The sequence below is a fragment of the Anas platyrhynchos genome, chromosome 16 (assembly GCF_047663525.1).
Source record: "Anas platyrhynchos isolate ZD024472 breed Pekin duck chromosome 16, IASCAAS_PekinDuck_T2T, whole genome shotgun sequence".
NCBI lineage: Eukaryota > Metazoa > Chordata > Aves > Anseriformes > Anatidae > Anas > Anas platyrhynchos.
This window is the reverse complement of record NC_092602.1, coordinates 8,779,528-8,792,714: the sequence shown is the minus strand read 5'-3', so window position 1 is coordinate 8,792,714 and position 13,187 is coordinate 8,779,528. Positions and strand designations below refer to the sequence as shown.

At 42.1% G+C, this 13,187-nt stretch overlaps 2 protein-coding genes across 3 annotated transcripts; one reads left to right on the top strand and one right to left on the bottom strand.

Annotated features, from left to right (window-relative positions):
• Positions 1-155: 155 nt before the first annotated feature.
• On the bottom strand, positions 156-3,832 carry SNRPD3 (small nuclear ribonucleoprotein D3 polypeptide). 2 transcript variants are annotated; one of them, XM_027470096.3, is made up of 4 exons: positions 3,694-3,832; positions 3,203-3,352; positions 2,319-2,511; positions 156-1,421 (listed from the first exon to the last, which is right to left on the bottom strand). In XM_027470096.3, the coding sequence occupies exons 2-4, from the start codon at positions 3,326-3,328 to the stop codon at positions 1,360-1,362; spliced, it is 381 nt and encodes a 126-aa protein (XP_027325897.1). In that variant the 5' UTR covers positions 3,329-3,352; positions 3,694-3,832; the 3' UTR covers positions 156-1,359. The 2 variants fall into 2 exon arrangements, with proteins under 2 accessions (XP_027325897.1, XP_027325898.1); XM_027470097.3 differs by having other exon boundaries at positions 3,568-3,705.
• Positions 3,794-12,787, top strand: GUCD1 (guanylyl cyclase domain containing 1). The gene is made up of 6 exons (XM_027470095.3): positions 3,794-3,974; positions 5,262-5,346; positions 6,792-6,957; positions 7,703-7,794; positions 9,364-9,605; positions 10,095-12,787. Exons 1-6 carry the CDS (start codon positions 3,926-3,928, stop codon positions 10,184-10,186), a joined length of 726 nt encoding a protein of 241 aa, XP_027325896.1. The 5' UTR covers positions 3,794-3,925; the 3' UTR covers positions 10,187-12,787.
• The last annotated feature ends 400 nt before the right edge of the window (positions 12,788-13,187 follow it).

Sequence of the window (13,187 nt, the reverse complement as noted above, 5' to 3'; positions counted from 1 at the left end):
TGTCTTGTCTTTCAGTCAGGTTCCTCAATCTAGGCATAAGAAGGCAAAGTTTTTATAAATTAATCTCAAATACATTACAGACTCTTCACAGATGTTTCTAATGTAAATATTTAGGATCGTTACTAACCAGAAAACAAAACAAAACATAAGCAGGGTTTTTCTAGCGATCTGCAGTCAAACACTGCTTTATTTACAGACAATTCAACAACCGAATACATTAGTTCAACTTTCATGTCTGCACACAAGGGAGAGTCTTTACACATTAGAGGAGAGAAGCAAGACTAGATAGCTTCTTATACATGTATGGACTGATAATTGATTGTATGCAAGTATGCAGTTAGGTACAGGCGCGTTTAACTTAAATATCTCAGCTCCTAATGTTGGTAAGAACAGCCACGCCATACTTTTAGCAGAATAAAGCTACAACTAAATTTGGCTTCCTACAATTGAGCTGGTGATCAATGTGACCAAGTGTAGATTTTTAAAAACAAAAGCAAAATTTAGGCCTAAGTTTTGCTCAAAAGATTAGCCTTTTTAAAGAGCCTTTTTAACAGATAACCACCCTTATGACTTTCCCCATACACCTTCCAGATGCACAAAACACTTCAAATTAATCCTTGACAATGAGGTGTGTTTTTTTGTTTGTTTGTTTTTTAATATTCCATTTTATCTTCCCAGGCAAGAGGAAGAACAAGTGAACTATTATAGCAGGGTTAGAATCAAATCTTTCACCTCAGGCAAGTAGGCTCGAGACTCAGGCTAGAAAAACCTGTCTACCAAATATTAAGTTTGGGTGTTTATAGTGAAAAGTTTTCCCATGTCCCAAGAGAAAAATACAAAATACAAGAATATAAGCTCAACATACAGCTCTGAAGACAGACCTGTATCTCTTGTAGATCCATGTGAAGTAAAAGAACACTGCTTTGCTTCTCAGGAAGCTGCCTCCATTTGGCTGTACGTTCCATAAACGCAGACACTAACACAGCTTCAAAACATTTAAAAATTCTTCATTGAGAATAGCTTCTAATTCTTTAGAGTGAATAACAACAGGATTAAACAAGAAAAAAGAAGCAAGATGATCTTTAAAACTCAACGCATTACACAAAAGTACAAAGAAGTCAAATCTAGATACCAAGTCTGCTGTTTCCCAAACAATGCAATTTTAAGGTCAAAATCAACCTAAAATGTATTTGCCACCTACAGAAACAAACCAGAACTCTAGTGTGCCGAAGAGGAGTCCTGCCATATAAGAGCAGACAAGTTCTTCTCAGAAATATTTATTAAACAAAACCGATAGCAACACACATGTAGTACAGTTAATACCCCCTAATAAAAAAAGCACATTGGACAAGGCCAAAATTATCTTCGTTTCTGGAAGATGTTGCCACGGCCCATACCACGACCTCTTCCTCTTGCAGCCACTGAAGAAAGAAAACACCAGGGATTACATGAATTTGATATAACTGCACAGTTAAAAAAAAAAAAATGACACAAAAACTGACAAAACCAAAAATAACTAACTCTCGAAGTCTCTTGCTTAGAAGCATGGAAACTAAACCATCCTATTCAGGTTAAATTCAGACTGTGACATAGTAAGCAAAAGTTTCTTGCCTAAGGAAGCATAACCAATAGTTACAGTCTTGCTATTTATAACAGATGCAATGTGTATGAATAGCAATAAAAGATTAACACACTTTGTGTCCTTCTAATCTGACGCACAAAGTTTGTAGCCAATGAGATTTAAGACCACACACTTCCTAGGATTTGCAACAGAACTCGCTATGTTTCAGCAGACGTTTCTCCCACACACGTCCTTCCTGCATTCGCTAGAGTTAACCAAGGACTTTAGAGCTCATGACTATTAGCAAGTCTTGTTGTAACTAGACTGTGCACATGAGAAAGGTACTAATGAGGATGAAATGCTAATAATTACTGTTTCCCAAAAATTCAAGTATCATCTTTCTACTTGATTATTTTTTCCCCTAAAAAGTTTAACAAGAACACCTGAATCCTTTCTCGAGTAGTCCAAACAGCTGGCGGCTGCCTTCACTGGAAAACCAAAGCTGAAATTTTACATCAAGTCTCTAAAAGACTACTTAACATACCTGGACTATTGCAACATCAATATTGTGCATGGGACAGTTTGAGTCTTAACTCTCACCGTAAGATAAAACAAAAACTATGCCAGAAATAATCATTCAGCTTCCAACAGCTTATGCTTCTTCAGTGATAGAGATGAAAGTTGCCCAGTTCCTCTACAGCAAAACGGAGAGAGGATGGGGAGGACAGACACGAAATCATTAACAGATTGTACGCACCCTGAGCTTTGAGAATAGCTGCTTTTCCTCGCCCAGCTCCAGAACCCTGGTTTTTATTCTTCATGCTCTTCAGCATAGGAGCATTCTTCAACATATCCGGTAAAATTAGAAACCGTATCTTGCTGCCTCTGATGTACACCTGCTCAAGCTGTGCCACTCGCCCATCTCTGTACGTCACTGTTATGTTGGACATCTGGAAAATACAGATCAGTGTTCACAGAGGCCTTTAGCACAGTTTTGGGCTCCCACTATTCTTGCCTGCAGAATATACAGCCAGGATTCAAGTACCAAAGTCAAAGACTTTCCAAGCACGCTGCCTTCTCAACTGGAGTGGCACCACAAGGCACCCAGCACCAGTTAAATATACTCTTACACATGCCGCTATTCAAGCGGAACCAGAATTTTTACCTTCTCCAGTTTAAGTACAAAACAAAGCTAATAAAACTTATTTTCTTATATTAAATTATTTTTAATAAACCTTTGCTAGCTGTAACTATTACAGAAGCATTTTGATTTTAACTGTGATTTGCAAAAAGCCAATTGAAATTAAGCCTGCTGGGATGCCTTAAGGCACGTGCATTAAAAACAGCTTCAATGACACACTAAATAAAGAACTTCTGCAGAAAAATTGTTCACAGAACAAGACTTTAGTAACTCTGATACCATTGACAGAAATTCCCAATAGCACTCTTAAACCCAGAAAGAATAACCTGCATGTTGGCACGTTCAGTAATCTCAAATCTCTACGTTAGGGGCATCAGTAGCAAAGTTTTACTTATCCTAAGAGTAAAACCAAGGGTCTCTAAATCAAGCTGTCAATCTGCTACAGATAATCGCTTCCAAGCCCAGCTCAGCCCGCCTGCCTTCTGTCCTGCAGCACGTACCTGACAATTCATGTTGTCCTCGGCTTCAATCAGCTTCCCTCGGTACACTTCCCCCGTGTTGGTCTCGCAGGTCACGATGTGGCCTTCAGCCTCGTGCAGCACCTTGATGGGCACTCCGATCGACATGCTGGCGCTGCTGGGGCTCTACACCTGCGACAAGGGAGGGAAAAAAAAAAAATCAAAATAACGGAAATAACGCACAAAGTGCTTTGTGCAACAGGCTTTCCCTACGGGAGGCGATTTTCTCTCTTGCCCCACACGCGTGTATCGATAACCCTGCCCCAGAGAGATGCCCGTGGGAGGAAGGGGCTGAAAGCCAGCACCACCCCCCCGCCCTCCCCACACTTGTGGCGCAGGGAACCCACCCGTGAGCAGCGGGCACCCAGTCGGGGAACGGCTCCAGCCCCGGCCGCCCCCCTCAGCCCCAAGGCCCCAAAACCTCGTCCCCAAGGCCCCAAGACCCCTCAGCGCCGTCCCCGTCCCGCGCGCACCGTAATGGCTCCGCCGCCTTCCCGCCGTGCAGCGCAGCCCGGAAGCGGAAAGCTCCCGGCTCAGGCCCTGCCCCGCCGCCAAAGCCGCCCGGGGCCCGCCGCGCCCCGGCAGGACGGTTCCGTGCCCTCCGCCCCCCCCCCTCCCCTCCCCTGAGGCGCGGCGGGCGGGAGGAGCCGGGCGGGCGGCGGGGCATGGCCGGGCGGTGAGCGGCCGGCAGGGCCCGGCGCCGCCATGAGGAGCCCGCAGGGGGCCGGGGGGGAGCCGCCGCCGCCTCAGCCAGGTCAGTGCCGGCCCCGGGAGGCGGCTGAGGGGGCTCGGGGGGCGCTGAGGGGGGAGCTGGGGGCTGCCGCCGCCTCCCCGGCACGGAATCGCTCTTGGGGCTCGTCACGGGCCCGGGGCAGCGCTAACAGCGGGGCGCTGAGGGAAAGGAGAGGATGGGCGCGGGTCCCGGTCCCCGGGGGTTGTTTCTGCCCTCAGGGGGAAGCCCCGTGGGGGAGGGGGCTCGGGGAGCCCCGGGGCTGTGCCGGCTCCAGCAGCGCCACAGCCGCGGGGAGCGGCGGGTCCCTGCAGCCGGCCGGGACTGCGCCAGGGAGCGGGGTGAGCCCACAGCCGGTGTCACCCGCAGCGTTTGTCAATAAAGCTGCGTTACAGCTGCCAGCCCGCACCGAACGCGTCCTGTCCCCGTCCTGAAACGCAGCTGCCCTGACCCTGTAGTAACAGAGGGTTGCGAGGAGCTTTTCCAGATCAAAGGTTGGGTTATGTGAAGAAAGCTTTTATGATTAACTCACTTTGCTTAACTCTGAAGTAGCAATAACGCTGAGAGCCCTCCAGGTCGTAAGGGTGTTTCTGAAACTGAAACCACCACAGAGCCACCTCTGAAGGAAACACAAGGGCTGTCAGTACTGGGGGTGTCCCAGGACTTTCTGACAGCGTTGTTCCCTGTCCCTCTTCTTTGCTGTTATCGAGGGAGGTAATAGAGGAGGCCAGCTGGTATCATTTGAGTTTCGTTAACCTAAAATTACTCCTGACAATTACAGTCCTTGAGGAAAAATACATCTCTAGAAAAGCTCATAAGAAATCAGAGCCTAGAAATCTTGGGTGTGTCTGATTTCTTCCCTTTTGGTTTAAGATTTTTGAGGCGTAGAAATACATTCAGACGCATGAGGAAGGATGTGTATCTATGGCTTACCTAGTATTATTTAGGAGGGGTTACTGCTCCCCAGTTAGGGGCTGAGGCTAAAGTTTCACTTTATTTTTGGTCCACCAAAAATAAAGTAAAACTTCCACAAGAAGGGTGGACCATACAGCAGGGTGATCTGGGTGTGTAACAGTAAAGGAGTATGAGCTTATACCAAATGCTTAATTATACAGAAATAGCCTAATTATATAGAAATGGCAAATTACTAAAAGAAAAAGAACCTGCCAATCAGATAAAGTAAAACAAAACCAAAAACCACCGCCACCCATTTCCAAGTTACTCTCACTACAGAATGCTGAGGTACAGAAGCATTTCTGTATGGATTGATGTATTTTATGTTTTGCTCACAACGGGGTGTTTTCACCGCAGTTGAATGTGTCCAGCTGAAAGTGCCCATCATCCAGCAGCTGTACCACTGGGACTGTGGGCTGGCCTGCTCCAGGATGGTGCTCCAGTAAGTCACTGGTTTTGTTGGAAGGGGTGGGAAATCCCATCCGTGGGAGAGGGGGATCCAGGAAAGAATATCCAGGGAGAAGGGACATGCAGAAGCAGCTGTGAGTTTGACTGAGTCTTACAGGAGCACATATTCTTGGGTGCCCTTGGAGAAATACTGCTGCCAGGGCTTAGCACCGCCCTCCAGGAGAAGCAAGGGAAAATAGAAACTACGACAGACTTACGACCTTTTCAGTAATTGTTTTGATTGACTGAAAATAATCCATTCAGCACTGAGTCTAAGAACTTTGCAGGTTGGCATGCTTAAGCTGATAAAAAGTTATCCTTCTTTCCTGTTGTTATAATTCAGGTTTGGTATTTACCACAGCAGATCATGTAATTCCTTTCTGTACTTTCAAGCAATAGGTAGGTTTATCCCGGTTTGTGAGTATATACTGCCTCGGTCTTGCTGAGCCCCAAATCTGGGGGATGAACAGTTTTGTTCCAGGAGTAGTTTCAACTTCAAAACAATGCACTGTATTGCCCTCTTTTTTTTTTTTTTCTTTTTCAAACCAGTAGCTGTTCTGCTGAACTCCTCTTTCCTTCCACAGAGGAACATGAGCTTAGGTGCAGGAGAAATACCTATTTAGATGTCCACTTAGTAGATATGAAGCAGAAGATTTTCATTTCTCTCCATCCCTTCTACCAAGACGTTAGTCCGTGTGCTGGTAATTTCCCATCTTGACTACTGTAACCTCTGCCTCTTCATTCCCTTTGCCACACCTGTCAGCCTAAAACTCAGCATCTAAGATTAATCTTCTCACCCTGTTGATCTGACCTTGTTTACCCTGCTTCCTCAATTCCAGTATTTTTTTTTTTTTGCATTTGATTCCATTTGTTTTGACTTCCAGAACTCTTCGTTACTGCCCCTCTCCATCCCTTTGCAACATCCTAAACTTTCTCAAGACCATCTCCCCTTTATTGCCTTTTCTGTCATCAGTACCTAAGATGAACTTCCTTTGAGTATTTACCAACTTCCTTTGCAGTTCCTCCTTTTGAAAACCATCTATTGTGTGAAGCAAGTTTTTATTAGTCTTTAACACTCCTCTCTGTGTTTGCTCTATTAAGATTGTATGTATAGATTGCAAGCCCTTCAGGACAGTTCTGTACTTGCTGAGTATAGCTTGCCTATTGTACAGCATCCCGTATACGTCTAGTGCTATAAAGCAGTTGAGATACTGGTACTTTTCTAAAAAAAAGTCAGCAATAAATCCAGTTAAATATTCCCTATTCCCTTTCCCTTCCCTTAAATTTGTGGCTCATTTGTGGGATGTTTTTTGGTTATTTCTTAGCCAAGCCCATTGTTTCAGTTTTTCCTTCCTGTGATGTGGAAGCTCGGGCTACAGCACACACTTTGGTTCTCCTAAGATCTGTGCTTCCCTTCCCCTGCCTTTACTAACCCCATAGGTACCTGAATCACTTGGACAATGATGAATTTCAGAAAGCCATCCAAGAGCTCCAGTTAACAAAGAGTATCTGGACTATTGACCTGGCCTACCTAATGCGGCATTTCGGTGTTAAGCATAAATTTTGCACCCAGACACTTGGAGTGGACAAGGGCTACAAAAATCAGGTTAGTATTCTTATCTACTGGGAAACAGCAGGCAGTTTTTAAAGGGAGTGCTGCGCGTCATGCTAGAAAGGCTCTGCTGCGTTACTGATGGTTAACTATAGCTCCTGTAAACAAGGTTTGTCTGTTGCCCAAATTGGTATAAATCAGTTCCAAAGGCACGGCTAGATAGAATCCCATGTATTTTGTATCTTTGATCCCATTATATGATTTTTTTTTTTTAAAAGTTTTTGCGTAGTGTTCTCAAAAGGTTCCAGACTATTCAACACCCTTGGAGACTGAAGCCCTCTAGCTGTCTCCAGAACAGGCACAGCTCGGGCAGTGGTTGTGCTTCCACACTTTCCCTGCCACCATGCCTCAGCCCTGGCCTGGAGGAACCACCTCTAGAGGCCAGTTCAGCTTCCACGGCCGTGGAGAGCTTCTTCAAGGTTGCTACCAAGAGGACCAATGAACACACACACAAGCAACAGCTTTTCTGATGCAGCGTCCTGCCCAGTAGAAACCAGACAGACTTCTTTCATGTTGGCAGATGAATAGCCACTGCTTGGAAATTGCAACAGTAACTGACCAGGAATGAAATTAAACTGATAATTTAAAGCAGGAATTCTTATTACCAGTGAACTAAGGGAGAGAGTTCTTATCCCATAGCCAGATCTCCAGCTTACACAGGCCCTTGCTAGCAGACATTGTAAATGGTGGATTACCTAAGGTGATCATCATTCCAGTTCATAAATTCTGTTATCTCCAGTCATTTTATAGGAAGCACTTTGACACAGAAGAAAATCGAGTGAATCAGCTCTTTGCACAAGCCAAAGCCTGCAAGGTGCTGGTGGAGAAGTGGTAAGCTTATTGTTTTCGCTTTGCTCTTTGGAGATTGGGGGCTTCATGCTTTTTTTGGAGTCACTGAGCTAAACTTATGAAAGCCAGGCTGAAATCAGACCCACAGCCTTTTTGGTGAATTAGTCTTTTTACTTTATATCTCAGAAGAGTGGACACAAAGAGTTAATAATGAAATTTGAGGAACAATAGTCATGACAGAGTGATTAGCAAATGTTGACAGAAGTTAGCTATTATATTTTGAATTTGATTTTCCATTAAGATTATCCAAGTAGGGAATGCCTACAGAGCTTTAATTGGCCATTGTTAAGAACCATTGTCATTTGAATTAAGGAGAATGCTATGTGGACACACAGCCCATTGTTCCTAGAGCTATGCAAATATTATAGGTCTCTGTTCCTAGACAGAAGCACAAAGATAAAGCTGGCATGTGAGCCTTTGCTGATAGGAGGATAAAATAAAGAACCTCATGAAAGAATTGTAAACCCAGGAAAAGAGGAAAAACTGTGGAATTGTTTAAACAACCTATAACTGACAGTGATGTTTGTTATTCATGGGAAATAACTAATGCATGTTCAGCTTGAGTTGCACCCCCTTTTATAGAGAAGCTGGTTTAGATCTCTGTTGAAGTGCGGTAAGTAGTTAGGAATGAGGAAAGAAGAGAGGGTACTGGGCAGCCACAACATTATTTGAATGCTGCAATGCAACTTTCATTTAACAGAATTGTTAAGTGTTCTTTTTAACATATCCAGTCTGTATGGCACTACCTGTTTAATTAGAGCTGTGTGTCAAGAGAGAAGGGACAGTCAGTCCATCTTGCTGTAGAAATCTTAAGATTGTGTCCTTGATCAAGGCAGGGACAGAATGCATGTGTACCTGTGCAGTACTCAGCTTGGGGCACCGAAGAGTAAAAGCAACGCTGGGAAAGATTTAAAAAGAACAAGTTCAGTCAGCTATGACACATAGCACTACATCTGAAACACATCCAAGGGATGAGTTCTAATGCATATGGTATATACCATCTGCCTCAGTGAAGGACAGCTTTTAACAGATGAGATTATAGGCTATGTTTGGTTAATACTTGCTTTCTGTAAGAGGTACTATAGAAGTACAGCCTCAAAAGAATCAGGTAGTCCAAACTTGCAACTGGGAGATGCATATGCCTGCGTGAAAGAGGCAAATGTGGGCATGCATTAAGTTGGTTAGTGATTACATGATCTTCAGCTGCTCAGTCAGTGAAGACTTGGTGCTTCGGAGTTAAGCTTTTCTAAGAGCAGGATAGAACATTTCACTTGTGATTTTCCCACAACAAAAGTCTCTTAAATTACTGAGTAAGTTGCCAACTTCTTTAATACTCTTCTCCCAGGCACCCAATCCATTTTGAGATTACATCTACATTATTGCAGAATCCAGTGCTATTGCTCTGCACTTCAGGAGCAGCAATGAGATCAAAAGACCATGAATAGCACAGGTTTTGTCAGGCTTTGTAGCAAAGCCTGGAGGGTTTAGCTTCACTGAATGCCAGTCTCTTTCCTAAACTTGTAAATAAACATGATTTTTTTCCCCCTACAGCACAGTAACTGTTCAAGACATCCAAAAACACCTGTCCCAAGGTCATGTAGCCATCGTCCTAGTGAATGCAGTCCTGCTGTTGTGTGATCTTTGCTCAAGTCCTGTCAAATATTGCTGCTTCCTCCCCATTGGACAGAAGTGCTTCTGCAGGAATCCTGACTACCAGGGCCATTTCATTGTGTTGTGTGGCTACAACAAAGCCTCAGGGAGTATTTACTACAACAACCCTGCCTATGCTGACCGTGAGTAGCCTGCTCCTTTTGGGTGGATTCTCAGCCACCTCGTTTCTTAACATGTCCATAACACAGAGCCGTAGCTGGAGTTCCCCTACTAGTGTGCACATATTTCAAGTATAACTGACCAATTTGTCAGAAAGGGTTGTGCTACATGCATGAAGTTTTTGCTGCAATCTGTGCTGTGATTTACTTGAGTCACTGAGATACACATTCTAGCAACTTGTTTGGCTTCAAGATGGGCTAGTGAGAGATGCTGCACTGTACCTATGTGCAGAGTATAGCAAGATGACCACTTTGAGACCTATTTACAGCATTACTTCAGTGAGCCTTGCCTTGGAGATGAGAAAATCTATTTGAGCAAGTAAAGCTGTAACAAGCAACAATTGATCTACTCTATGTACAGTACTTTTCTTTGTAGATGCTGCTAGACCCAGAATGGGAGCCTTTCACAGGTGTCTTCTGAGTTTTTACTAACATTTAATTCCTCTTTTACAGGAACATGCTGCACCAGCATCAGTAACTTTGAGGAAGCCAGGACAAGTTACGGCACGGATGAGGATATTCTGTTCATCTACACAGACAGCTGACATCCACACCCGATACTTCTGGTCCTTTCTGGTGCAGCCTGCATGGCAGTTGGCTGCTTGTCTCAGGACACCCCTGCAGAGACCTTGCTCCTGAATTGCAGTGGGATCTTAAACAAGGGAGGCTTTATAGACATTGATAGAACTATATTGCAACGCTGTCTTTGCCTTTTTATTCCCAATGAAATACCTGATTTTACAATGTGTCACACACTTTTCTCATTTCTAACACTGCACATTTGACAGCAGTTTTAAAATACAGGCCCTAAGCCTCTTCACTTTAAGCTTATTTTCAAATTAAACACGTGAGAAAAGAAGCACCAAATGTATGAACTTTAACACTTGGTAATATACACATAGGTTTAAGTAAACAAAACCAGAAAAAAAAATAGAAAATACCTGTTTCTCTCTTTCAAAGCAACAAGGGCTGATCTTCATCCTAAATCTAGGGATCTGAGGTTCAGCAGGGTATTGTGAAAGGAAGAAATACTAACTTAAACCACTTTCAAATAATGAAAACATCTTTTGGCTCATCAGTATTGTAGGAATTAAACATTTACATTAGAAAATTTCCCATTTACAAAATTCACCTTACAGTTTTAGTATTGATGCCACTGGATTAAGTTTTGAATTGCAGTTATTGGGATTGATCCCTTGCACTACAAACTGCATCTCTTTTGGCTAAATATTTTCAGATGACTGCCCAGAACTCTGTATTACCCCAAAAGTTTAAAGATTTTTTTGGACATGAGAGTCTTTGTGGCTCTTTGCAAAAAAAAAGTCTCTAAGCATTGCGACATCCATGCACACCAGTTTCTGATGCACCCAATCTAAATATAAACTTAAGCAAATACAGAAAATATTAATTCATATACTAATGGTATGTATTTTGTTTGTAAATTTTAACTGACAGGAGAGACTGGATTGCAGCTGAAATGCTGAATCATACTTTGAGCCAAACTTTGCTATTGGTATTAATTTAGTGACCTTCTAAAAGTTGAACTCAATTAAGAAAAGGGGGAATACAAACAGTAAAAAAGACAGAAACTGTAGTTATTCTTATACTGTAGGTGTATTTGGATTAAGCTCAAGTTTTGTTCAGACATTCTGAAGTGAAATTGTTAGCAGCCCATTCATAATCCTTTCGTGTATTACCTGAGTTTATTTACTTTGCTGAGGAGCACTGTAAAAGTGTAGGAAATAGCCTACTTCAGATTTGTCCATCACAATTGCTTACAAGTCTTTGATCTCCAGTCCTACCTAAATTAAAATGGGCAGAAAAAATTGTTAGTACTCACATAAAGCTGACAAAACTTTGTTTTGCACTTAAGACAGAGATCCCACACCTTTGGCATGGTTTTAGGAAAAGAACTGTCCAAGTTCAGGAACTGTGCGGAACAATTAAAGGACATTGTTACTGAGTGGTAGAAATAATAAATAGGAACCTACTTTCAGCATGATAAAAAAAATCTAAGAAAAGACATCTTTTATCAGTTGCTGACTTTCTATAAGACATGGAAAACATTAAGCAAACAGAATCAAGCATGCTGTGCACAGAGGCTGAAAAATAATAACAGATGTAAAATGTAGTAGCCTTTGAAAAGTTCTGAACAGAATTACATGACAAGAAACTTTACGCATCTGATTTTACGTAGCACTGGTGAAGTTGGAATATATTCTGGCAGTTATATATGCAAAATAAATAAAAATCAGGATGTGATTTGGGAGTAGTATAGACAAATACATTAGCGAAAACCCAGAAAATGACCAGAGTACAAAACCTACAGTAGATAATGCTTTATGACTCCTCCAAAATAAGTCACCAGAAGGCTACTGCTCTGGAAAACGTTCTGTGCAAGTCCAAATTAATAATGTTTGATTTAGAGAGATCGTATAAGCTATGTTACTAATTAACAGGTATGTAAATTACAGATTGATAAGAGCACTTAGTTTCTTAACCTAGGCATTTTCCATTAGGTAGTTCATTCTGTAGCATTGAACTACCACAGGATTTATTTTTTTTTTTAGAGCAGGATTGGTTAGCTAATTAAAAATTCCTAAAAAGACTTGAAAAATTGCCTCTATATGTGAATCTTGAGCTTGTACATAAACACGGACTTAAGGGCACGCTAAGTGGTCTGAAATGTACAGATGGGGTGTAACAATAAATGTTTGGTACCCAGGGTTCAAATAGTTAACAGAATTGAAAGATAAAGAACCAAAGCTGTTTAAGTTAATACAGAGAAAACAGGAGTTCCACCCATTGCAACAGGAACTCTTATGGCTAAATGGAATACAGTTATGAGAGATGAGAACACAAGAAAGAAGCAGAACCTAAGTCAAAAGAAGACTACGTGATGCAAATTCAGGATAAAAAGCAGCTCACTGGCCAAGTATTCAAAACATCTGCATTTTCTGAAACATTGTTTTCCATGGTGTTCATCAAAAGTATGCATTCTGAAAATGTGTAATCACTTTATTTCCTTTATGATGTCCACAGCAAAGGAAAGGGTATTTTACATGCAGGGATTTTTTACATAAATATATTTTTATTTGTAATTAAGCCATTCTCAATAAAGGTCTAAAGTCATGGATAACCCTGTAGCACAATGTAGCAGCTGCATTTATTAACTGATTTATTTTGAAAAATGTTGGAAAGTATTTAGATGACGTGTTATATTCTTAACTGGAAATGGCACAGCTGAAATAGTAATTCTAGATTTAATTTTTCTTTTTAGGAGGTCAAATATGTTTCAATTTTAAATTCATAATCGCCAACCTGTAAGTTGTATTCCTTCTACACTTAAACACCTGCTGCATCACTTGAACTATACAAAACAAACTTACAGTATACAATAATACCAGTCCATCCATTGTTATCTATATTCAACAGCTGTTTTGTGTACTTCATAACCACTGAATATGCTACTGGAGTGCAGCTCCGAGGAAGGGGTATTCATGGCCCCCCATTCTGACTTAATTCCAAATAGCATCCGTGTGGCTT

What these genes read in the sequence shown, in the direction of transcription:
- GUCD1 (XM_027470095.3), top strand. Translation starts at nt 3,926, where the DNA reads ATGAGGAGCCCGCAGGGGGCCGGGGGGGAGCCGCCGCCGCCTCAGCCA. An exon ending in TGCTCCAGGATGGTGCTCCA is followed by an intron (nt 5,347 to 6,791) that starts GTAAGTCACTGG and finishes CTAACCCCATAG; the next exon opens with GTACCTGAATCACTTGGACA. An exon ending in ACAAGGGCTACAAAAATCAG is followed by an intron (nt 6,958 to 7,702) that starts GTTAGTATTCTT and finishes TGTTATCTCCAG; the next exon opens with TCATTTTATAGGAAGCACTT.
- SNRPD3 (XM_027470096.3), bottom strand. Translation starts at nt 3,328, where the DNA reads ATGTCGATCGGAGTGCCCATCAAGGTGCTGCACGAGGCTGAAGGCCAC. An exon ending in AGGACAACATGAATTGTCAG is followed by an intron (nt 2,512 to 3,202) that starts GTACGTGCTGCA and finishes TGTATTTTCCAG; the next exon opens with ATGTCCAACATAACAGTGAC. An exon ending in AGCTATTCTCAAAGCTCAGG is followed by an intron (nt 1,422 to 2,318) that starts GTGCGTACAATC and finishes TTCTTTCTTCAG; the next exon opens with TGGCTGCAAGAGGAAGAGGT.